Source organism: Telopea speciosissima, chromosome 7, assembly GCF_018873765.1.
Source record: "Telopea speciosissima isolate NSW1024214 ecotype Mountain lineage chromosome 7, Tspe_v1, whole genome shotgun sequence".
NCBI lineage: Eukaryota > Viridiplantae > Streptophyta > Magnoliopsida > Proteales > Proteaceae > Telopea > Telopea speciosissima.
In genome coordinates, this window is record NC_057922.1 from 24219723 (window position 1) to 24246071 (window position 26349).

The 26349-nt window shown below is 41.0% G+C and overlaps 1 protein-coding gene and 1 pseudogene across 1 annotated transcript; both read right to left on the reverse strand.

Annotated features, from left to right (window-relative positions):
* Positions 1-9628: 9628 nt before the first annotated feature.
* LOC122668379 (calcium-transporting ATPase 12, plasma membrane-type-like) lies at positions 9629-12910 on the reverse strand. The gene is made up of 2 exons (XM_043864957.1): positions 12700-12910; positions 9629-12483 (listed from the first exon to the last, which is right to left on the reverse strand). The coding sequence occupies exons 1-2, from the start codon at positions 12908-12910 to the stop codon at positions 9629-9631; spliced, it is 3066 nt and encodes a 1021-aa protein (XP_043720892.1).
* A 6441-nt stretch (positions 12911-19351) lies between these two features.
* Positions 19352-22619, reverse strand: LOC122669092 (annotated as a pseudogene).
* Positions 22620-26349: the final 3730 nt, after the last annotated feature.

The window sequence follows — 26349 nt, forward strand, 5'->3', positions numbered from 1 at the left end:
TATCCCTTTATTTTAAGGAGGAGAGAGATAGACATATGGGAATACTTGCGTAGGCCACACTCCCGTACAGAAAACTGCTTCCCAAAAATTATACATCCCCCCTATCATTAGTCAAGGCTGTTAAATAGTGAGATGTCAACAGGTTAATTTTTAAAGACAGTGCTCTGCCCTAGTGTAGGGGGGTTCCACCTTGTAGGACTTTTTGGCGAAGGAGCACAATGGCCGTGTGTGACGCTCTCAAGGAGTACCCTCACCTTGAAGTGAATTATTTTTATTTTCATCGCAACCTGAACGGCGAGCGCTCAATCAGTCGAACTACGATCTCCGTTCTTTATTCAAATTTCTTCTCCATCTTAGTTTTGGATTTGAGATTCATAGTTGTTGTCAACATGCTCCTTCAGTCCTTCTAGGAGGGGCTTCAAATGGTGCAGAAGAAATGGTTTTGGGTGTGGGTAACTACATCACTCCTCTTTCGGCTCCTTTTGATATATTTTCCCAAAAACCTCAACTTGGGTTCTTGCCCTGAAATCTCCACACCTCTCACTAGTCTTCATCGCTGTACTCTCTCTTTCTCACATTCCTTTTCCATTTACTATAACATTTCTACAATGGTTTAGGTTGTTGTTGAGCTCCAATCCCTTGCCCCGTGGTCGAATTATAATTTAGAACATATTGTTTCACTGTTCTACAGTGGCCAAAGGTTAGTGGTTAAAGTAGTCATCAATGTCTCCTTATGCAGGTTTGTTTCCTTCGCGTTAGTATTACGGGGCAATTGGTGAGCCACTGAAGCTTGCTCGTTGTCTCTCTCTCTCTCACTCAGAATTGAAGATATGGATTTGCTATTTGTCCAATGGAATTGCAAGTATGGGATTTTGGGGAAGAAATTCAAGGATACGTTTGGGCACATAGGGGGGAGTGTGTGTGCGTGCTCTCTAGTACAGCAAGGGGCATGGGAAGGGGAGTGTGTGTGTGTGCTCCGAATAACTGCAGGTTCTCCAGTGTGGGTTCTCCGATGTGCAAAGTCACAAGGATAGAAGAAAGAGGTTGTATGCCCTAATCCCTTCACAGATTTGAAGTCCAAAGGTAAGAAAGTGATTGTGGGCTATTTTTTTTATAATGTTTTAGTGTAATAGGTAATTTAATGAATTGCATTGCGTAGGTTAAACCAGTTTAAATCTGGGTTACAATTGATATTTCCATATTTCGTGTAGGTGCCTTAAAATATTGACAAACCTTAGGGGGTGGCACTTCAAATTTCCCTTTTCAAATGGGTGGAATCAAAACAATTCTAATTTCTTCACAAAAAATCTAATTATTGACTATTTCATAAAGCTAATCTGAACTTGAGATCGGAATTATACCATATCTGGCCATAGGTAGGGGTGTCAATTTTGGACCGGAATCAATCCACCCAATAGCTTATTGGTTCAGATCTGGTCTTACTGATAGGTTATTGGTTCGGATCTGATCTGGTCCCAGGAACCGTTAGAATCGAAAGAAATTACCAGGATTGAATTATCATCTCACGCAAACATATATGGTAGTTGGAGGACTATTATTATTATTATTATTATAATAGTTGCTTAGTCAATTCTCTCTCTCTCTCTCTCTCTCTCTCTCTCTCTCTCTCTCTCTCTCTCTCTCTCTCAAGTCTAATAAAATCTGACGAATGATGTCAAACAAAAGAAAAATAACTTCAAAAGCTGTGTTTTTGGTATTATCTCCACTCATACCTAACAGTTGCAATGCATAGATTATTATTTCAATAAAAATCTTTATTCACGAACCACCAAATTGGTGATGACTGATGGCGAATTATTATAATAGTTTGTTCTAAACTCTCTCTTTCTTTCTCTGCATAAACAAAGTCTAAATATGAGGAATTATGTGAAAGAAGTAGACATTAAAATTAGTTCAAGTCTAACATATTTGTTCGCATGAGATGATAATATATATATTGACACATAAGAACTTGATATGGTCTACTTTGGACCCGATTAGGAGCCGGAACCGGACCACCCATTACTTAATGGTCTTGAATCTCAGATTTGGAACCGGTGAGCTTATTGATTAGGATTTGGTCTTGACATCTTAGATCCGGAACCGTTAAAGAAGCTGACCGATAGCATAGAACCGGACCAATTGACACCCCTAGCCATAGGTAGCGTTCTTTGTCCAAAAATATAAAAACAAATTTTTTTTTTATAGGAAATAAACATATATATTAAACAAGAAAAGATAAAGACTGTACAATATTGTGTGAGAGGAGTATATGCTCTTTGTTAATATACATATATTGTGCTAATTCATAAAGCAGGAGAAAGAGTTCGGTATCCTCTTTAAAAACAAACTGACTTGAAACAGAGGCCTTGTGAGATTGTAGTAAGAGGTGTAGCAGCGGCAATTGTTGAACCGTAGTAAAAGGCTGATTGATCAATTCCACAATTCCCTTGTTGTCGCACCAGACTTCCTTTGTATTATATTGCTCCTTTTTGGCATAATCCAATCCTTGGACTAGGGGTGTCAACCAGTCGGGCTTGGTCGGGTTCTGGTCGGGCCTAGCCAAGCCTCACGGTGCTTAAAGCCTACACCGTGACCGCCCATTTAAGTCTTCGGGCCGGGCCTGGTCGGGCTAGGTAGGGCTAGGTCGGGTTTGGGGCTACAATCGGGCTAATGTAATCGGCTCTTAACCGGGCTGTCGGCATGTTTAACTCTAACCAGGCCTTAACCAGGCTCTAAACGGTGCAGCCACAAATTCAATGAATATTAAAAAATAAAAACTTGTTAGTTTACAAGAAGCATTAAACTTGCACCTTGCACATGAAACCCAAACCTTCATGGGTACTTGTTTGGGATTAGAGTTGTAACTCCAAGGGATGTGGGTGACTGAAATGGTGGATTGAAGGAGGAGAATTCGAATTCGGATTTCCTTCTCTCACCCTCTCTATGAAGACTTTGAAGTGAAGAAACTCAAACACCCCAAATGGGTATTGTAGAGTGTAACCATGAAAGCTTGAATTATAGAACAATGCTTATGGTTTATTGTTGACTTTTAATTTTTTTCTAAGTCAACCATTGTGGTAATACACCTGACAATCATCAGAACCGCTCATTCCCGTGTTTGAGAGAGAGTGAGAGAGTTGGGGCAGCAAATTGGGCTTTGGATTTGAGAAGAGACTGAGGGGTGAGAACGTTGATGAAGTACAAGATTATGCCACATTTATAATCTAGTACTACATGTCAAGGAATTTTCCTAATAACCAATAGAAATATGCCACATAGAATAAAGTTAACAAATAGAGAAAGGGCTAAACAGTGTCTGAAAAGAATAGAAAAGGGTCGGGCTAGATCGGGCTAAGCTCGGTCGAGCTAGGTCGGACTACCATTCGATTAGTCCGGTTGGGCGCCCGACGGGCTAAAACCCCACACCGGGACCGCTCACTTACTAAACGTGTCAGCCTTAAGCCCGACATGTTTAATAAATGGGCCGGGCAAGGTCGGGCTTTATCCGGGCGGGCTCGATCGGTTCTACCGGGCCGGGCCTGGAATTGACACCCCTACCCTGGACAATTCCATAAAGATTTGTTTCCAAAAGATCATTAGTATTCAAAAAACCTGCAGAAATTATCTTAAGCTCTCCTTGCAACAAAATGGAAAACACCCAACCGGATCTAGTTAGGTTGGGGGCGGCAGCTCCTGCACATAACAAAATTGGATGATTAAGATCCGGTAAAGTAGTTAAAGAGGAAAGTAAAGAGAATTTATTAGGAGGGCATGAGGAAGAGTCCAACTTGGTAACATGGGGGGGGGGATATCGAGAGCTCACATATCCATTTGGTAGACAAATTGGTGATCCATAATGGATCAGGTTTAACTCCCTGAAAAAGAATTATGTTCCTATGAATCCATATAAAGTAGCAGGTTATGATAAAGACTGAGAAAAAACAATTGGCCATTCCTCTATCTTTAGTTCAGTAGTGTAGGAAAAATTGGTAAAAATGAGATAAAGATGGGAATGCAATATGTCCAGTTCTCAAACCGAAATGTCATGCTGCCCATATACGTTTTGTCCAGTAACAAGATAAGATAATATGCCAAACTGATTACATGTTTGTACCATAGATAACATAATTTGGATCAACCTTGACCCATTGTGAGATGTATGCTTTAACAGGTAAACCATTATTTAACACCTGCCAAACAAACACTTTGAATTTGGGGTGTATGGGAATTTTCCAAAAGAAACGCCACCATTAGCAGTGGGAAGAGTTAGAAACCATAAAGGAGTGAGCTGCTTTTTTTGTAAATAATTATTTTGATTTAGTGAGGGTACCAATCCAAGAATCCGTTCCATTGGTGGGACCAATATTAGCACAAGCTAAGGAAGCAAGTGGGTAACCCTTGTAAGAATGATGTGTATAAAGATCCAGAGTTATCAAAAACATTACAAACAAGCTCATTATTATTATATACAGGTGCTATAAGTAAGACTATGACCAGGAATTGAAGCTATCCAGGGGTCATCCCAGAAGAAGGAATGTGGACCATTACCTATGTGACGAAATACCATACCTTTTAGAGTTGGTAGCATTTGGGCAATGCTATTTCAAGACCAAGAGCCTTTTTTCTTCATTACCTTCGGATTCAAGGGCAAAGAATTGTTAAAATACTTTGATTTCAATATCCTAGCCCAGCCCACATATCCTTTGAATTATTGAGAAGTCTCTAGCCCAAACTTAAAAAAATGGAGAAATATCGATGGTCTTTGGGGTCCACCTTACGTTTATAAGAAGTTTCACCAACAGGGATACGGTGGGAAACAGGAGGTGAGTCCGGGACAGACTCGGGGGTGACTCAAATGAGTCGAATCGAGACGAAGTGAGTCGGAGGACGATTCGTTAAGAATCTCGTCGTCTTCATCATCATCGGAGAAGAGTACAAAATTATGTGCGACAAAACTCTGTTGGTTTTCAACATAGAATTGTTGCATCATAGAAAGAAGTCGGGATTGTTCCGTTTTATCTTTTGAATCCTTATACCGATCTTTCCAATGGTCCAATGGGCAATTGGTCGAGGACGGCAGTATTATCACTAGAGAAGACCAGTTGGCCTACTAGTCCCCATTCAACAGCAGCAATACTCCAAGGTTCGGAGCCAGGGTAGAAGATAAGGCGGTACTGATTGTATTCAGTACGGATAATATTTTTGGGAAATTCCAGCATAAAATTTTTATAGCGCTGGTATTGTTCTTCATCACAATGACGTTGTATCATTGGAAATATTTTCCGAGGAAGAATTTCCTTAGCTTTTAGATATAAGCAGATTTTGTAAGTTTTATAGAAGAGAGCATCTTTTAAATGATCTTCAATACAATCGCCAATCGAAGAAAGTGTACTTTCTCAGGGAAGTAACATCGTCCCAATCGCTTGTCTAATCGAGTCGAGTACAAGAGATCAAGGGTGAGTAGCTGGTATAGAACTTTCCAAGAGCTTTTGAGAAGGTGGTAAGAGCAGTACGAAATGGCTTTTTCTGGCCGGCAACCTGCGTCTTCCACAAGGTGTAGCCCGGGTAGGGTACTCAGGAGGGGTCTCCGGTTGTTGGGCAACCAGATCGGACAAGAGAGTGAGGGTAGTATCCAATTTTTTTGTCATTTTTTCATTATGTTCTAACGTGAGATCTATCAAAAATTAAGTGCACCACTATTGCTTGTGCGATCGTGTTGTGCATGAATCGTGGTCATATGAGATGAGGGGTCATCACAAAACAAGGAGGAAAAGAAGCCATCAATAAACTAAGCAATTAAAAAGATAATTTCCTGGGGCTAAACCCGTTCGCAGTAATGGGAGAGACAAGGGTCCAAAACACGTACGGTTCTTCCAACCTGGTGTTCCTCTGGACATCAATCTCCTATGCGAATATATGGCCGTGGAAATCACAAGGTGGATCCCTGCAAGGTGATGTCTTGCAATTCATTAAAAAATTTGACCAAACCGATGATGGGAAAGCTACCAAAACTACCCTCCTCACCTATGTCTCAAATATCAAACGCCACCCAAAGTTTTGAATAATGATAATAATATCCTTCTTCACTTTTAAAAGATTATATCAACCGTACCCTAAGTGGTTAATGATGTTAAAATAACGATTCAAAAGACAATATTACCCTATAATTAGCTAACGTCATTTTTTTTTTTCTCTTTCTTCTCTTTCTTGTTTTCCAACTTTTTTTTTTTCTTTCAACACCGATCTCCTCTTCTTCCTCTTGCGTTTCTTCTTCTTTTTCTTCCTCCAGTACCACCATCATCGCGATCACTGTCATCGCCGACGATCCTCTTCCACCTCCAACACCACCGTTAGCACCATCGCCAGCACCACCACCATCGCCGAAACCCATTCAGCTCTTGCAGCTGAAAGAAGAGGCATCTACCATCAGATTGATTTTATAGCCAAAAAAAGCAGAAAAATCTCTGCTTCTCCTTCCTCTCCAGCTATGGTGGTTTTAATATGGTTTTCGGGATTCTTCTTCTCCTTCCTCTCCAGCTCCACTTTTCCCCTTCAGATTTATGACCTCTCTCTCTTTATTTAGAATATCTATTGTATCTTTGCTGTTAGCCTAAAGAAGAATTTTTTTTTTCCAAAAGGTGGGAGGATGATGCCATTCTCTACACTGCCTTCATTCTATCTCCTTTTGGTCAATCTGCAACAACAATAGGCCTCTCCAGAGGTGACACCGCCTTCATTCTATCTACAACATCCATCCAAATCACAATCCTCTACTTCTCTCTCCTCTCACTCGGGGTTGTCATCTCTCCCGCCAACCCAGCCAGCACAAAATCTGAGATTTCACCAAATCGAGATCAGCAAATCAGTGATTGCCTTCAACACGTCAGCCACTGCCGCGAAGCTCCCTTCTTTCCGTCATGACACGGTTCTGTTGGACTCGCCTGTTTTCCAATCCATGATGGCAACGACGTCGGGTGCGGAACTGGATCTGGTCGAGGTGAATCAGTTAGACCCAGCAGCAATTTCGTACTCGTCGGGTATGACAGGACGAGTCAAGGGTGCAGTGTTGACTCACCGAAACCTCATTACGTTGATCGTCGGATACTATGCCTCGAGACTGGAGCCAGTTGAGGAGAATCCACCACCAACGGTGTTATTGATTACGTTATCATTGTTCCAGTTGCGTCAAAAAGGGTTGCTGGAGCGAGCTGTTCCTGCCGATATAAGATTAACAAGAGAGGTCGGGTCGAGTCGGTTTAGCCACTCTGAGGCCTAAATCAGAACTCTTAATAACAGATAGTAGAATTCACTTTATTATGGAAAGAATTTTTCCAACTATTTATAGACGATGAGCGAAGCTTTGAGGGTAGGACGGCTCGGTCTGTCGATTTCTCGTTGCTCGATCGTGTCTGGCCCCGTGTCCACGATCTTTGGGGTCTCGTGTATGCATTCAATCTCGCTCTTCCGGACAGGGATAGCTCGTGCTTGTTCTGCACGACCTGACCTCGTCCCTGATACACATGTCAGCCTCTCATTGGCTGGTAGTTTTTATGACGTATCAGTTCCATATATTCGGGTTGTTTATGTGTATAAGGGCGGTGGCTTTGGCGGAGACGATGGTGCTCATGGAGAAGTTCGATTTCGAAGGGATGCTGAAAGAGATAGAGGCGTATAAGGTAGGTTACATGCTAGTGTCATTGCCGCTTGTGGTGGCGATGGCGAAGTCGGAATTGGTGGATAAGTATGATCTCAGCTCGCTACAGGTGGTGGGGAGCGGTGGAACGCCGCTTGGGAAGGAGGTCACCGAAAGGTTCGCGTCTCGGTTTGCCAACGTGCAAATAGGACAGGTAATGTCATCAATTCATCATGTGGTGAATCACCCTTAAAACGGAATCTTGACCATTGGTTTTATTTCATAGAAAAAAAATCACCTAAGGGCGGTGGTGTTGGCGGTGGAAGAGGATCGGTGGTGACAATGGTGGCAATGATAGTGGTGCTGATGGAAGAAGCAGAAGATGCAAAAGAAGAGGAAGAGCAGGAAATGGGGTTTGGGGGTTGGAGGTTGGAGAGAGCAAAATTGAAATAAAATTACAATAAGAGTAATATGGGGTTTTAAAAAAACTAGAAATGCCAACATCATCACTTAATGGCGGTTTTTAATTATTAGGATACGGTTCTTAGAATCTTTCAGAAGTAGAGGAGAGCATTATCGTTATTCAAAACTTGAGGATGGGTTTTATATTATTGATACTTAGAGGGGAAGGGGATGATGATATTTCCCCTAAAAACATTCTGAAATCCACTTCGTCTCCTCTCTCCCGTCTTCACCCTCCATCGTGATCGCTCTCCCTCCCACGCCGGCTGCCGATCTCTCCCCGGTAATCCCTCCCCTTCTAACCTCTCACCTTCTTGACTTCCTCCCCCACCACCAACATTTTTTTTTGTTTTGTAACTTTATGTAATGGATCTTCCCTGTGACCCTGTCTAAATTTTCTATTTCTTTGAATTTCCTCTGTACCTGCAGCTTAGGACGATTTTGAAGATCACACATCTCTGTAGCTATAAGTGCAGAAGAATCGAAATAGAAGTTAATTGTTTGCATCTCGACATCGTTGCCCGACAGAAGCTGATGTGAGATCTTCAATTCCTTATGCACCACAACGATGTGACTTCTCTGTTTTTTCTCTTATCCTCCCCATCTCTGTCCTCCCCGACCCCCTGACCGGCCCCCTCGGCTTATCATGCTCTGGCTTTCCCCTCCCGAGTAAAGGTATGCGATTTGACCCCAAAACCTAGCAACAAGCCTAGGTCCTTGGAAAATTATCACCTCCAGTTTGCTGACCGGCCCAGTTCCCCAGTTCCTCTAATAGGGGGATGGTGGACCCCACCCGGGCAGGGTGTTTGGGCATGGGTAGAGAGGTCATTTCAGTCCCCCTTTGTTAGAGGAACTGGAGAACTGGGCCGGTCAGCAAACTGGAGGTGATAAAGATCCCTAGGTCCTTAGTAGCTACACTTGCTTGCACTTATTCAAATCCAACCCTACAAGAGTTTCCACTTGTGATACAAAGGGATTACTCTCCAAGGGGAGCTAAAAGCGCCATTAAGATCTTGAGCTAAGTTCATGTGGCTCCCCATACTTCCTCCCCTAATTTTAAAGCCCATTGTGATGGGTGGTCATACACCACTATAATGTCCATCACAGGCTGTCACCGAAAAGCTCATCCACAGATTGATGATGACCATATATTCAGGGACGATCTATATGGATATCATCCTTTGGAAGAATGGATTATATGTATAACAGTGCAGGACTACCAAGCCTTGAGAGTACTTAAATTTCAAAATCATAACCTGACCCTTCCAAACTTTACCAATCTCGACAATGAGCTTGGCATCTTCAAGACTTCAAGTAAACTTTCTTAGCAATTGGTTACAAATAGAATTCTCATGAACGGTTGAACTGTTGAACCCATATAATATATATACAAGAAAGAAAGAAGAGCCCATTAGAAAACCTAAGAAAGGCATCAATATAAACTAAAAAAAAAACCTAAAACAGTAGAAAAAACCAATTATAGAACTTAGAAGCTGTGGTAGGTCTCTGTTACAGGATATTTAAACACTATTAATCAGAAATTGGTACCCACTTGACGACCCAACCAATAGGCCAAGATAAAGATGCAATTCCAATAGATGCAACCCATTGCGCCCAATTCAATCTCTCTTTGTTTGCATACTTTTTCTTAAATTCTACCATCACCACTTGAAGAACGAGTGTCATTCCCACTATCCCCAGAAACATTCGGTTCTTATGTATCCCCTCAAATATGTTCTTCTCCAACTTCCTTGCATTGAACTGATTGAAGACTTGGCAAAGGACAAAGGTATTGAAGATGAAGGTGTCCTTGATCTTCTCTTCTACACCAATGATGGCAATTCCCTGAAACTGCAGAATCAACAAGATTGTTACCTGATATATGGCTAGAGCAATGAGGTTCCTCCACATGACCTTGGTTATAAGTGGTTCGGTTCTACCAACCGGCGGCTTCTTCAAGAGCTCCTTGGTAGGATACTCTGTGGCCAGGGCCAAAGTTCCCAATGTGTCCCTGAGAAGATTCACCCACAATAGCTGGACTGCTGTTAATGGGACAACTTCAGAGGAAACTGCAGCAACAAAGTTGATCACAAGGGCAACAACATTCATTGTGAGCTGAAACTGGATAAACTTTTGAATGTTGCTGTAGATACACCTACCCTGCTTCATAACTGTGACTACTGAGTTGAAGTTATCATCCAAGATGACAATGTCTGAGCTCTCATTTGGCACTTCTGTGCTTTGAATTCCCATAAAAAATCCAATGTCTGCTGCTTTTAGTGCTGGTGCATCATTAGTGCCATTACCAGTGACTGCAACAATATGACCTTTCTCTTTTAGGCACTGAACCATCAGTAGTTTGTCATTGGGGGAAGATCTTGCCATGACCCGGATCGTATCAACCTTCTGCTTCCTCTCTTCTGGAGTGTAGGTTCGGAAGTCTGCACCTTCCACCACTGCTCCATTGTTCAAGTCTTCATCAGCTTCAAGTATTCCACATTTAATGGCTATAGCTATTGCAGTGAAAAAATTGTCACCAGTGATCATTTTGATGTTAACACCAGCCTCTCTACAAACTTTCACTGCCTCACTTACCTCAGGCCGACATGGATCCTTCAAACCCACTAGGCCCAACAAGATCAGTCCATCTTCTTCAAGCTTGTAAGTGGCATCTTCATTTTCTTCTACTTCTGGGACCGTTTTGGAGGCAAAAGCAATGCATCGAAGGCCCTTAGCTGCCATACCTTTAATAATTTGCTCAAATTTCATCCTTTCACCTTCATTCATGGGTTTTGCAGTCCCTGTTCTGCTAAAGTAGCTTGAACAGAGAGCTAATATAATCTCAGCAGCTCCCTTCCAGTGCACGCAAATCATCTTCTCACGGTTATTTCTCATCAAAACTCCACTTCGCTTCTTCTCTGAATTGAAGGCCTCAACGTGGAGTACTGTACATCTCTGCTTCACTTCATCTACATCCGTACCCAAATCCAACACAGCCCACGAGAGAATGGCTTTCTCAGTTGGGCTATCAGAAAAGTCAGGCACTGTACCCGAGTAAGACCTATAAACAGCACCAGTAGTGTTCAGAGTGACCCCCTCTCGCAGAAACTGAAGGACATTGGGTGCTATTACCTTGGAAGCATCTTCAGTAACTACTTCACCTACCCAAAACTCACTCACCTCCATCTTGTTCAATGTGAGGGTACCAGTTTTATCAGTACAGATGGTAGTGACTGAACCCATAGCCTCACAAGCCGACAGTTTGCGAACCAGAGCACGATCAGCCATAATTCTCTTCACAGAGTAAGCGAGAGTGAAAGTGAGAGCCAACGGCAAACCTTCAGGAATGGCCACCATTACAATTGTGTCAGCAGCAGAGACAATACCCACCAGAGCATTCACCACAACATCAAATTTGGTCCTTCCACTGAACTCGCGGTACCCCTTTTGGTTATGTATGTTCCCACTGATGTAACGGACCAGCTTCACAACCAGAACAATGAAAGCCATAATCAAAGTAGTCTTCTCTATATAGGAATTAAGATTATCAAGGCGAACTTGTAATGGGGTCTGCTCCTCTCTGTCACGGCTTATTGAACCCATCATCTCTCCCCAAGCTGTGTTAATGCCGACAGAAGTGACAAGCATTCTGCCATACCCATCAGCCACTTTGGCTCCAGAAATCATGAAAGGGTTTTGGTCACTATTGATGACCACATGGTCGCTCTCCCCTGTCATTCGCGACTCGTCCACTGTCAAGGATTGGCCATCTAAGAACAACCCGTCTGCCGGAATCTGATCACCGATCTTCAAAACCACAATGTCTCCGACGATGATTTCAAAGTTGGAGACCTGTTGCCGCCGTCCGTCTCTGATTACATCAACTCTCATGTCGTTGCTTTCGTGTGAGAGCTTTTCAAACAGTTTCGATTGCTTGAAGTTAATAATTGCAGAAACCAAAATAAAAAGAAAGACGGCAAGAGATATGCTGCCACCATCAAACCACCCATCTTTAAGCCCATGTTCTTTGATGCCAAACCCAAGAGAGAGAGCAACACGTACGAGAAGAATGAGAATTGTGGTGTCCTTAACGACTTCAAAGACGAAATGGAAGAACCCTTTCGCAGGTGGCTTTCGATAAGTATTAGAACCAAATTTATTGCATCGGCGAGTAACATCTTCAGTGCTACCATGGATTCCATCCTTGAAATCAACTTGGAGGGCAGCAGCAACTCCTTCAACACCTCCAAACTGATCAAGAAGTTCTAAAAGGTTCTTATCCTTTACGACGGCAATTAGGCTTTGGTGATCAAAATTGGAGAAAGGTGTGGAATCGGCTGTGTAGTCATGTTCATTAATGTCAAGAGCACTGTAAGAAGGGGAATGTGGGAGATGGGTGAGTATCTGATTCTTCCTGTAGCTAAGAAGAGAGAGGAGGGCTCGGGTGGAAGAGATGGCTTTGAAACCCAATCGCCATCTCTGTTGAGGGGAATGCGATAGACGGGTGAGAATCTGATTCTTTCTCTCGTTAAGAAGAGATAGGAGGGCTTGGGTGAAGTAGATGGCTTGGAAACCCAAACGCCATCTCTTTTGAGGGGAATGGGAGAGATGGGTGAGAATCTGATTCTTCCTGTTGATAAGAAGAGAGAGGAGGGCTCGGGTGGAGTAGATGGTTTTGAAAACCAAACGCCATCTCTGTTGAGGTTTAGTGAGGGTAGCTACTTCAAGGAAGAAGTTAGCGGCGAAGTCGTAATGAGAAGCAGAACCAGACCAATTTGGATCCTCTACAGCCGAGCTGTCCGGCAGGACCATGCTGCCCAGAGGCCCCAGACACGGTGCTAACATGCCTATTAATACAAACTAATTCAAATCTTCAGTGAGAGGAGAGGAGAGGAGCACGGTTTACAGTTAAAGAAGGCCCATCCATCGAATTTATGTCTTTCAATTCTCAACCATTATTTTCAAATCAAGAGTTAAATGATAAAACAGAGATAAGGGAAGAGGAAAAGGAATCCGTGTGGAGCCCCAATACTATAATGAGTGAAAAGGAAATGAATTTTAAGGTAGGAAGAATCCGAATCCGTGTGGACCCGAATACGGGAGTAGAGAAATGAGTACCGAATTATGAATTGTTACTAATAAAGAACAAGATTGAATGAGAAGCAAGACACGGCAGAAGTACGACTGTCCGAGACTGTCCGAGTTACTTATCCCCCCACCCACCCACCCACCCACCCAAAAGGCAAAAAAGGATCTTAAGAAGTAGATTGCATTTGCAAGAAAGGTACATAATTGTGCCTCATATTTTTTTTTTAGTGATAAAAATGGAAATACAAAATTAATATAAGGATGTATACATAGTATTCTTAGCCTGTGCGTGACGGACTAAGTTAGAAGCTAAAGCTAAACACAAAGGTTCTCCCTGATTTAAAAACTTAACATTACTATATAATTTTGCCTTATTTATTATGGTCTTTTTTCACATCTCATTTGGAGTAAAGCATAAGTGATAGATTATATACTTTGGGCTAAATAAAGCAGACAATTCTATTAAGAACTTCAATTGAATGATCACTTCCTCTTTAATTTCTGATGGGAGAGCTTTGACCCAACCTCCAAGGAATTGAAGCATAATGGGTGTTATATTTCTTTTTTAAACACTAATTTATTGCAGCATATATGGATTTTGGCTGTGCACAAGAACCTAGGTTAGAGGGATAAAATCCTCTGCAATGCCCTAATGTTGCGGTGCACTGTAGTGCGGCCTGAGAGCTCAATACGTGGAAGAAGCTTCATCCAACGGTATGAGTTCGATGCAAGATAGTTTTCTGTTTCTTTCTTCTCAAGCTCGGCACTGTTAGATGTCGCAACTTCCACATGTCGAGCTCTCAGGGATGTACTGTAGTGCACTGCAAGATTAGGACACTGCAGATGTTTTTTCCTCCAATTAAAGGAGTTCACAAGGCGATATCATTGGGGTGCCAAAAGTTAAAAGCTTGGACTGTGATTGGTGAAGCCTGATCTCAGTTCAAAAAGTGCTGTGGTGATTCTTCAGCAGGCCGTTTCGCCTTGGAAACAAGACAGAATGGCTAAAAAGTGCATACATCAAGTGTTGACCCCTGTAGAGCTTGTTAAGATCTTCAATTTGATATGTTTTTTGCCCTATGTTGGTTCAAGTCCGAGTCAGACTAGGTGGGTCTTTAGGGGCAATTCTGTTCTTTCTGGGTTAAGGTTTTCCTATATAATGTTGTTATCTCTTTAAGAGATGTGAGAGTGACGGTTTGTATTTGCTTCACAGTAATAGTGGATTTGTTCTATCGCTCGGCCGTGGATTTAGCTTTCCTTCCTGGGTGTAAACCACGTAAATCTTGTCTTGTGTGGTTGATTTCTCTTTCTCTTTGCATTTCTTTTGCAAAATCGCCATTTTGCTGCGTTGTTTTTCTAACATGGACAAACTCTGTGGAACTAGTACAATGGTTCACCACTTTGGACACCCATCTTTGGTCATGAAAGCTATTTCCAGTTCTCTTTGATATTTATAATAGTTTAAGGCAAAAGTTATTATGTACGGCTAGCATTAAATCCAGGTAGATTAGTATAAATGCTCATTAGAAATGACATAAAAATACAGTTAGATTAGAATAAATACTCATTAGAAATGACATAGAGTCAATGAGAGAATCTCCCTTGTACTTATCTTTCCCATAGTTTAGAATGTCCTAATGATATTAAGAGGGGATTCGTGCATGGCAACCTACTCATATCAAATTTTTTTTTTTTTGGTGGGGGGGGGGGGTGGGAGAAGGGAGAAGGAGGGAGGGTTTTGGTCATTTTGACCCACCTTGGTCTCCATTACACAAGTACATGCACAGCCGTGCACATAACCTTTGGCCATATTTATATGATGAGGAAAGATAGACATCTTATTAGTTTACCCGTGCAATAGCTACTCAGGTTAGGAAATTGAAAACTCGTGCTAATCGTGTGCACAATATTTGGGACTTTCTCTCCTCTTAGTTTTATAAATTTTTTTATTTTTAAAATAAAGCAGACAATTCCTGCAATATTATTAATTTCTCATATTAAAGTATTCCTGAGACTGATGAGCACCTGTTATAGAGCACCTATTGATGTATAGAAACAACACATCAGTGTCGGAATCATGGAGTCCGGATGCTCTACCCAAGTCAACACATGCACGGCCGAAATTTATAAAAATTCAAACAAACATCAAATCAAAATCGGTGTACTGGATCATGTTTTGGATTCACTTATTTTCATATTAAAATCGATGAAACTGAATCAAAACTGATCTAAACCAAAGGATTGACACCCCTATATATGGGGTGAGAATAATTAATGTGCCATTTCACACTGTAAGTTTGATAAAAATTCTCATTCCTTGAACATTTTTTTTGATTTCTAGTAAAAGTTGTTGAGAAGTTGGTTACATTAATCAACCTCTTATGACAGGTGCATACTAGGGCCTGAAAATTTTCAGTATTATTTTCCCCTCTGAGTCATAATCTTAAAGGGATTGGGGGACAAGATTGTTGCTATCAAATCCTGATCTGATTTGGTGGAAGGTTTGATGAACTATGTACGTGTTGGGAAATCTAATGTTGATTCAGGGTCAATTTTGGATAGAGAAAATAGAATGGTGTAAAGATTAGGAATGAGTTGTATCCCACGATAATACTCTGTGGGTTTTAAATTGTATTTATAAAGCTCTTGTATAGTTACTTACAAGAGATAAGAATTACAAGAGTTGTGTAGGTACAGGTGATAAGTTGATAAGGCTGTTACAAGAAGATAAGGGAAACCAGTCTCAACGGTGTAATAGTTTGATCTTGTACATATCACCTGTAGGAAAGAGTCTTATCTGGAGATGACGTGGAACATAGTTCCGTAATAGATGGGATTGTTGTCGAGATGGACCCATCTATTGATGGTGTGAACAAGAAGAATGAAAAAGTGGAAGAAATATTTTTACTTTTCCGTTCAAATGGTTTGTGGTAGCTTTGCAGAGGAATGTTTTGGAGAGTGAAAGCGAGAGCTCGAGAAAACGGGAAAAGAGGAAACATGACACTCCTCATCTTCCCCGGCATCGAACATCACAAGTGGCCAGCCTTTGCTCACTTCATCTTTCATCCCCTCTGTTTCCAATCTTGTATTCTTTGATGGATCAACTATCAAATTGTCCTATAGATCAAAAGTGTTTTGTTAGTTATTTAATCAATATGCCAAAAGCTCCAGAGCTTATGAAACACGTTAAATCAAGTTCCTTAATTTATTTCATTTCCAATCCAAGCGGTTTCACTCTGCCCTAAGGTTTCTGCCTGATAGTAGGTAGGTAGTCTTTTCTTGACAGGTTTCACTCTACTCTACTCAGGTAACATTTTTCGTGAGTCGAACCCGTGACATGGTTTTCAACTCTGATACCAAATGTTAAGTACTTGATCAATATGCCAAAAACTCCAAAACTGATGGAATACGTTAAATCAAACCCTTTAATCTATCCCATACTAGACTGACCCGATCTAGTTCTCATATACTAGAGTGGGACCCCATTAGGCACATAACATTTTCCAAGCCAAACCTACTCGATAAATTTAAAAAGTGAGTTTATGCAATGGAACATGATATAACCTGGCAAAGTGTTAGGTGTTAGTATTAGGTAGCCTGAATCTTCTTAGGTTTTCAGGATTTGGTTAAATTGGGAATCCATCGTTGGAATCATCCGTCAGTTAAAATTTTTGCGATCTGGGTTTACTATGCCCCTTTGGCTCTGAGTTGTAGGGTCGATGTCTCTTATTGTGTCACACATAATGAAGAGTGAGAACTGAGAAATAATTAATTTCTGCTGATTTTTGGCTGAAATAGAATCATTTCAAATGCCACTATGCCCAACCCACAGGGCCACACCTCTTCCCTGGAAAAATGTTGGATCGGATAATCCAAGAGGGTTGAATTAGTTGAGAAAATAAAAATTTACAATTTAAAATAAATCTATTTAAACCCATTTGATGAACTCAAAAGAGAGGTTGTTAGGGGTGAAAATATGATTGGGTTTTTTAAAGCCCCAACCCAACCCTGAGTCCTCTTAACTTAATCCAAGCTCAATCTGACCCTGAAATCAGACAAAGATATCTCAATCCAGGTCCAACCCTGCTGATTTTTTCCATTAACATATCCAGTTCAGCCACGAGAGAGGCTTATTTGGACGGCCAAAATATTTGCCATGTGTCACGTTAAAACGGGTCTAAATTTATAGTGATAGCTAAATAGAGAAATCATCTTATTAAACTATTTGGTGAGGAAACATTCGTTTGTTTAGAGGGGACTTAGGTGAGGTGGGAGAATTGGTTTGGGAAAATGCTGATGTTGCACTTCAAATTGACTAAATTATTCGGATTGGATCAGATCCGAACGGTGGAATTGATCAATTTGAATTGGCATTGGAGGTCTTCAATCTTGATTCATACTGATTCTCCAACACCCTTGTAGATCAATCTGATTTGGAATGAACCGGATCGAATCGAATTGGTGGAATTGCTCAATTTGAATTGGCATAGGAGTGATTGAATCAGGCCAGTATGGTTTGATACAGCCAATACATATTGCTATCGACAGTGACTAATACCTTGAACTAAATCCATGCTTGAAATTGACATCTGAGGTGTTCCGTATGGCATTTCCATATCGTGAGTTGTGGGATGGTTAAAAATACTGATCATTCACCGGACCTTTATCCCCTCAAGTACAATACACCCTCAAGTGCACCAAAAAAGTACATCTGACGAAGCACATGCACTTGGGAGAGTGTTTTAAATAAAATCACTTTAAGGTGTACCGTCAGATGTACCTTTTGGTGTACTTGAGGTGATAAAAATCATCATTCACCCCCTTAATGCCCTAGGGTGAGGGTCAGATTTGACTTAGACATAGCAACAATAGGCTTTGGTCCTTTCCATAACGGGAACAAAAAAAAAAAAAAAAAACCATTTTGTAACCAAAATAGTAAACTAAGAAATTGTCCTTTCATTTCATTGGGATAAAGCTCCTTTAAAATATCATCCACCCCTATATCGATCCCTGACGGGGTTTTGGGGGCTTTTGCACCCCCAAAAAACAAAAAACAAAAAACTGAAAGCGATCATACACAAAACCCCTCCCCTTAAAACAACATACCTTTTTTCCAATGATGATGAACCCATTTGACCATATGAATATATGATGATCTATCAGAGGAGGAGGTCTAGGAATGATTGCAGAGCGGGGAGAAAGAAAAAGATTTGGTAGGGAGGGGGTCGTCGGAACCAGAAGGGAAGAGGAAGAAGAGTGGATTGGACCAAGTTGCAAAATTACAACTTTACATTTCCTATCCTTATGTCTCATCATCACATAATGGGGGCACAAAATGAGCGAAAAAATTAGCTTACAAATTCTGTAACCTTTTTAGTTATAAACAGATGTACCTAAATATTTTTAAGGAATATTTTTTTTTTAATTTTTCTAATTTTGTGGTAGGATAGATTAATTTTCCATCCTATAAGTTATCATCCATATATCTACGTTGGGCATGCACGGAGGCTTGCTTGATGGGCTCTGGGTTGGTCGTGGGCTTTTTTTGTTTTTGAAACAATTTGGATCCTAAAATAGAAAAAACAATAACCCTTTTTTTGTCAGATTCTATGAAGGGCCGATGGGCCACTAGGAATGACAACCCAAGAGGCGGCCTGGGTGGCATCTCAGGCTCTTAGCTCCAAGAGGAGAGGGCGGTAAGGTGAGGGCGGGGGGAGCGGGGGAGGGAGGGAGGGACAAAAAGGTTATCTAACATCCAAATGGGGGGGGGGGGGGAGAGTTGAATCAGGGACCTCTCCCTTTGGACTTAGGCCAGCATCCTGCTGCAGTGGGCTATGCCGGATTTGCAAGTGTGACCAATCCCAACACCGTACCGATACTGTATCAGTGACATGGTACGAACAAGAGGTAAAATGGTTAAAAACCCCATTTTTAAGGAAAATTAGAGGAAACTTTGTCCGATACCAATCCGATAACGTATCAATTTCCGAGTTAACCAATACCCGTTCCGATACCATGCACTGAAACCATGACTTACAGCAAAGAAGCACTAAGCATTTTTCATTATTTGAATGTAATAATAGGATGTTTTGCATAAAATTTCAGTGAGATTTATATATGAAAATGGAGGAATGAAAAAGTGAGAGTCTAGCAAACAAAAGCAGATATAATGGAAATTCTCCTATTACCTATAAAATCTCTATGAACAGTCCCAACCCATCTAATATTTACAAGAAAGACGTATTTGAAGCTAAGAAAGGCATCTATGTAAGCTAAAATGTCTAAAACAATAACAGAAACCACTTGTATAAGTTTGAAGCTGTTGTAGATCCCTGTTTCAGGATCTTGAACTGCTATTAATGTTTGAGCAGGCTGAAGAATGGTTTATCAGAAACTGGTATGCACTTGACGACCCAACCAATAGGCCAAGATAAAGCTGCAATTCCAGTAGATGCACACCATTGCCCCCAATTCAATCTCTCTGTGTTTGCAAACTTTTGCATCAACTCCACCATCACCACTTGAAGAATAATTGTCATTCCCACAATCCCCAGGAACAATCGGTTCTTATGTATCCCCTCAAATATGTTCTTCTTCTCCAACTTCCTCGCATTGAACTCATTGAAGACTTGGCAGAGGACAAAGGTATTGAAGATGAGGGTGTCCTTGATCTTCTCTTCTACACCAAAGATGGACATTCCCTTAAACTGCAGAATCAACAAGATTGTTATCTGATATAATGCTTGAGCACTGAGGTTTCTCCACATGACCTTGGTTATAAGTGGTTCAGTTCGACCAACTGGTGGCTTCTCTAAGAGCTCGTTGGTGGGCTGCTCCGTCGCTAGGGCCAAAGCTCCCAATGTATCCATAATCAGATTCACCCACAATAACTGGACTGCTGTTAATGGGACTTTACCAGAGGAAACTGCAGCAATAAAGTTGATCACAAGGGCAGCAACATTCACTGTGAAACTTTTGAATGTTGTTGTAGACACACCTGCCCCACTTCAAAACTGTTACTACTGAATTGAAGTTATCATCTAAAATGACAATGTCTGAGCTCTCCTTTGCCACTTCTGTGCCTTGAATTCCCATCGAAAGCCCGATGTCTGCTTCTTTTAATGCTGGTGCATCATTAGTGCCGTCGCCGGTGACTGCAACGACATGGCCTTTCTCTTTCAAGCACTGTACCATCAGAAGTTTGTCAAAGGGGGAAGACCTTGCCATGACCCGGATCGTGTCAACCTTCTCCTTCCTCTCTTCTGGAGAGTAGTTTCGGAATTCTACACCTTCCACCACTGCTCCATTGTTCAAGTCTTCGTCAGCTGTAAGTATTCCACATTCAATGGCTATTGCTCTTGCAGTGAAAACATTGTCACCAGTGATCATTTTGATGTTAACACCAGCTTCTCTGCAAGCTTCCACTGCCTCACTTACCTTAGGTCGACATGGGTCCTTCAAACCCACTAAGCCCAAAAAGATCAGTCCATCTTCTTCAAGCTTGTGGGTGGCATTTCCATTTTCTTCTACTTCTGAGATGGGTTTGTAGGCAAAAGCAATGCAACGAAGGCTCTTAGCTGCCATACCTTTAATAATTTGCTCTAATTTCATCCTTTCATCTCCATTCATGGGTTTTGCTGTGCCTGTTCTGCCAAAGTAGCTTGAACAGAGAGCGAGTATAATCTCAGCAGCTCCCTTCCAGTGCACGCAAATCGCCTTCTTGCCGTTCTTTTTCATCAAAACTCCACTTCGCTTCTTCTCTGAATTGAAGGCTTCAACGTGGAGAACTGTGCAACTCTGCTTTACTTCATCTACATCCATACCCAAATCCAACACAGCCCACGAGAGAATGGCTTTCTCAGTTGGGCTACCAGAAAACTCAGGCACAGTTCCTGAATTAAGCCTATAAACACCACCAGTAGTGTTCAAACTAACTCCCACTTGCAGCAATTGAAGGACATTGGGAGCTATTAACTTTGAAGCACCATCAGTGATTGCTTCTTCACCAATCCAAAATTCAGTGACCTTCATCTGGTTCATTGTGAGGGTACCAGTTTTATCTGTACAGATGGTAGTGGCTGAACCCATTGTCTCACAAGCCGAAAGTTTGCGAACCAGAGCATTATCAACCATCATTTTCTTCATAGAGTAAGCCAGAGTGAGAGTGACAGCCAATGGCAAGCCTTCTGGAATGGCCACCACTATAATTGTGACAGCAGCAGAGACAATACTCACTACAGCATTCATCACATCATCAAATTTGGTCCTTCTTCCATTGAACTCACGGTTACCCTTTTCGTCTTGTGTGTTCCCAGTGAAGTAACGAACTAGCATCACAAGTAGAACAATGAAAGCAACAGCCAAACCAACCTTACCTATACAGGAAGTGAGCTTATTGAGGCGAGCTTGTAATGGGGTCTGCTCCTCTGTTCCACGGCTTATTGAATTCATCATCTCTCCCCAAGTTGTGTTAATGCCGACAGAAGTGACAAGCATTCTACCGTACCCATCAGCCACTTTGGCTCCAGAGATCAAGAAAGGGTTCTGGTCACCATTGATGTCCACATGGTCGCTCTCCCCTGTCATGCTCGACTCGTCCACTTTCAAGGAATGGCCATCTAAGAACAACCCGTCTGCCGGAATCTGATCACCGATCTTCAAAACGACAATGTCGCCGACGACAATGCCAAAGATTGAGATCTGTTGCCGCCTTCCGTCTCTGATGACATCAACACTAATGTCTTTGCTTTTCTCAGAGAGCTTTTCAAATTGTTTCGATTGCTTGAAGTTACTAATTGCAGATACGAAAATAACAAGAAAGACAGCAAGAAAGATGCTCCCACCATCATACCACCCATCTTTAAGCCCATCTTCTTTGATGCCAAATCCAAGAGAGACCGCTACACATACCAGAAGAACGATAATTGTGGTGTCCTTGAAACCTTCCAAGACGAAATGGAAAAAACCTTTCGCAGCCGGCTTTTGATAAGTATTAGACCCAAATGCATTGCAACGGCGAGCGACCTCTTCGGTGCTACCATGGATTCCATCCTTGCAATCAACTTCGAGAGCAGCAGCAACTCCATCGACACCTCCAAACTGATCAAGAATTCCCAAGTTCTTTTCCTTAACGAGGGTAATTAGGCTTTCGGGATCAAAATTGGAGAAAGGTGTGGAATCGGTGTAGTCGAGATCATTAATGTCAAGAACGGCGTAAGAAGGGGAATGCGAGAGATGGGTGAGAATCTGATTCTTCCTGTGAACAAGAAGAGAGAGGAGGGCTCGGGTGGAGTAGATGACTTTGAAAGCCAAGCGCCATCTCTGGTGAGGTTTAGTAAGAGGGGCTACGTCATGGAAGAAATTAGCAGCGAAGTCGTAATGTGAAGCAGAAACAGAAGCTGAAGCAGAAGAAGCAGGAGAACTAAACTTGCCCATGAATTAATGCAGAAGAGTACAAGAAAATTATGAGAATTTGAAGCTCTGAATGCAGAATAGGGTGGCCTACAATGGAGATTTTATATATCCAGATACACAAGGATTTCAGTTTTTTGACGAAAGAGCACCGAAGCTTCCACTGTGCTTTCCTAAGACTCTCACAAAGAAGGCATTTAAGTAAGGCAGTTATTCTTGAAGAGATTCACGCGAAAGGAATCAATTCTGCACCGAGAACATGAAAAAATTCACTCTTAGTTTCATACGTTTTGGGTTCGTTTCATCTTCCATCAGCTTTGCTTTAAAGCTAAATTTGGTAACGTATAGGGTAATGATCTCTTTCCATGATGGCTTATTTCGGTGTCAAACTCGCTTTCTTCTTCGTTACCGTTACAAGCACTTTCCCACTTGTTTCTCAGAAGGATTTTCAGTTACGAGTCACTGCGACTGTTCCGGTTGCTTCTTCTTTACCGTTGCAAGTTCACTTTCCGTCTGGTTTCTCAAAGGATTTGCAGTTACGATTCACTGCGACTAATCCGGTTGCTTCTTCTTTGCCGTTACAAGTTCACTTTCCCACTGGTTTCTCACAGGATTTTCCAGATTTTCCGTTAGGATTTGTGTTGTTTTTATGATGCTCTGTCTCTCTCTCTCCACACACGGATATTGATGAATAATTATCACCTCCAATTCACGGGCACTTCCAATTTCTCCAAATCCTCTAATAGGGGGGGAGTAGGCCCCTCTTTGGATCGTGTTTTTGGGCAGGGGGTAGGTGGTCATTTTCGCCCCCATGTGAGGAATTGGAGAAATTGGAGGGGGCAGCTAATTGGAGGGGATAACGATTCAGGAACCATGGGATCCCTGCGATATAAGATTTAATCCCGGGAAAAAATCCTCTCCAATTCCCCAATGGTGCAATTCGGGGTGGAGAGGTCGACACTTAACAGGCATGAATGCACGACATCCAATGGTGCGGAGCTCGAGAAAAAAAAATAAACTGGGTCAATGAGCTCAGACTGTTGGATCGTGCCTGCCAAGTGTCGTGACGTGTCCATCTCTCCACCCTGAACTGCACCATATTGAACCATTGGGGAATTGGAGAGGATTTAAATCCCCTAATCCCATCTTATGTTTTTGCTTCCAAATATTATCAGTTGCCAATGCCCTTGTTGCTAAAATCCATATGATATGTCCAATGAGACCTAATGGGAATTTTTTTTTTAGTCTCCTGAACTGGACCTATAACAACTCAAACTCTTCGAACAAGAACTTCTTTTCTGATTCTCTTCAAAAACCATATTTTTACCAATTCCTCCTCTATTAATTTAGAATACCTAGATTACCCCTCTATTGAGCAAGGGAACCCCTCTTTTCCTATCTTATTTGGGTTGGTTCAATTTTTTAGTTTGGTTCAATTGGACTATGACACAATTAGGATCTAGTACCCAATTAGGGAGTATAACTTTATTTGATAGAAAATGGAAAAACTTTGACATACTTAGAATTACAAAGCAACATGGGATGGTAGTAAGGCATTTACTTGGTATTATTGGAATTTATCATAAATAAAACTCCGAATGTATCATTAAATCAAAGACAATACGAAATTAGGTAATCTTAGTATGTACGCCATGGTTTGAGGGATCGTTCTTGGATCGATGCAGATCGGTATTGGCACCTAACGATACCAATACCTAACCAATCCCACATTGAACGGTATGGGAATGACACAAACAAATGGTATACTTGTCAAAATACACTAAAAATCGGTATATATGAAGGCAAAACCATCTTATATGACCGATCTAATATCAATTCCAATCGGATCAGATCTGATACCAATACAGATCCTGATTTGGCCAATACCCGATACCTCGAACCATGACGTATGCAGTTAGGGAGTACAGTTTTATTTGAATGAAAATGAAAAAACTCTTAGCACACTTGGCAATTAAATGCTACACGAGATGGTAGTGAGGCATTTACTTGGTATTTTAGTAACTTAAATTGGAGTGGGAGGAGTATAGTTACTATCTAATGAGATTTTTTTTTCTTCAAAACTTATATTCTATGACTCAAGGATTATAGTGGCTGAAATACATGACCATCATGTGGGTTTAACTTGGACTCTTTTCTGTGTGTATATGCTCCACCCAAACCATTCACTTACAAGAGTTAAGATGAATAGATTCTTTCAAACCGATCCATGATGGTTGTTTTTTTTTTAATATTGTAACACTCAGTTTTTGCAAGGAAGTTCAATCCAGGATTTAATACATGTTGTAACATCGGAAATAGGACATACTAGTTCAGATAGTAAATATTTTTTCTCAATAGGTTCTATGGTTATGTATTTTATTTGGCATGAAAGGAATCTTGAATTACATAAACATGAGAAATCCCTATCTTTCACCAAGAAAGAAAGAAAGAAAAAAAAAATCTAGTTCCTATCGAAATTCTATCCAATATTAACAGATGGTGTGTAACCCAGTCCTCAAAATATCCTGAATCTCCCATGAACCTTGAATTCTAAAATTTGAAACCACGAGATGGTTATTCAGACCTTGTTGCATATGGAAGTTTTAAGAAGGAAACAAATGAATCTGGTTGAGCATCAATCTTATCAAAGGGCGATGGAAATTATGTTTTTTCTTTTGATTATGGATAGGGTAAATTACACATTATCCCTTGGTTTTCAAACGAAACTCAGATCACCTTCTTGTTTTTGAAAAAAAACTCAAATCACCCCATCTACAGTAACAGTGTTAGTTATTACTGTGAAAGGATTATTTTACCCTCGTACTAAAACATTAGAATTAAATTTACAATACTACCCTTCCTTTCATCTTCAATATTGGTCAATGGTAGTTTAGAGATTTAAATTTATTTAATTGGCTAACATCATCATTTAATAGCATAAAACTAACGATAGGGACTAATTTGTCATATTGGGGTTTAAACCAAGGGATAATTTGAGTTTTTTCAAAAACCAGGGGTGATCTAAGTTTCATTTGAAAACTAGGGGGTGACGTGTAATTTACCCTTATGGATATGCAAATTTTACAGATGAAGCAGAAAGAAAAGCCATTGACCAAGGACTACATTTTGCTCAACAGGGAGAATTTTCGTACATGCCCTTGGAAGCTATTCCATCTCTTCCATAATATAGTATCCTATTTTGATCATTTTTGACGATGTCTATAGGGGAAAATCTGGTACAATTTCCGATTTCTGTAATCTTTGTTAGTTTGTAATGGATTTTCTTTTCAACAAAAAAGAAAGGGTAAACTACACGTCACCCCCTGATTTTCAAACGAAACTCAGATTACCTCCTGATTTTTGAAAAACCTCAAATCACCCCCTAGTTTAGACCCCAATATGACAAAATTAGTCCCTACCATTAGTTTTATGTTGTTAAGTGATGATGTCAGCCAGTTAAATAAATTTAAATTCCTAAACTATCCTTGACCAATGTTGAAGATGAAAGGAAAGGTAGTATTGTAAATTTAATTCTAATGTTTTAGTACGAGGGTAAAATAGTCCTTTCACACCAATAACTAACAGCAGACTAACACCGGTACTATGGAGGAGGTGATTTGAGTTTTTTCAAAAACCAAGGGGTGATCTGAGTTTCGTTTGAAAATCAAGGGGTGATGTGTCGTTTACCCTAATAAACAATCACCATTAACACTTGAACACTGAGTTGCGGAAACAGCTTTCTTTGGAGTTTGGAA

Coding starts and splice junctions, on each gene's coding strand:
- LOC122668379 (XM_043864957.1), bottom strand. CDS start 12,910: ATGGTCCTGCCGGACAGCTCGGCTGTAGAGGATCCAAATTGGTCTGGT. Junction 12,484..12,699: donor GATTCTCACCCATCTCTCCC/ATTCCCCTCAAA, acceptor CCCATCTCCCAC/ATTCCCCTTCTTACAGTGCT.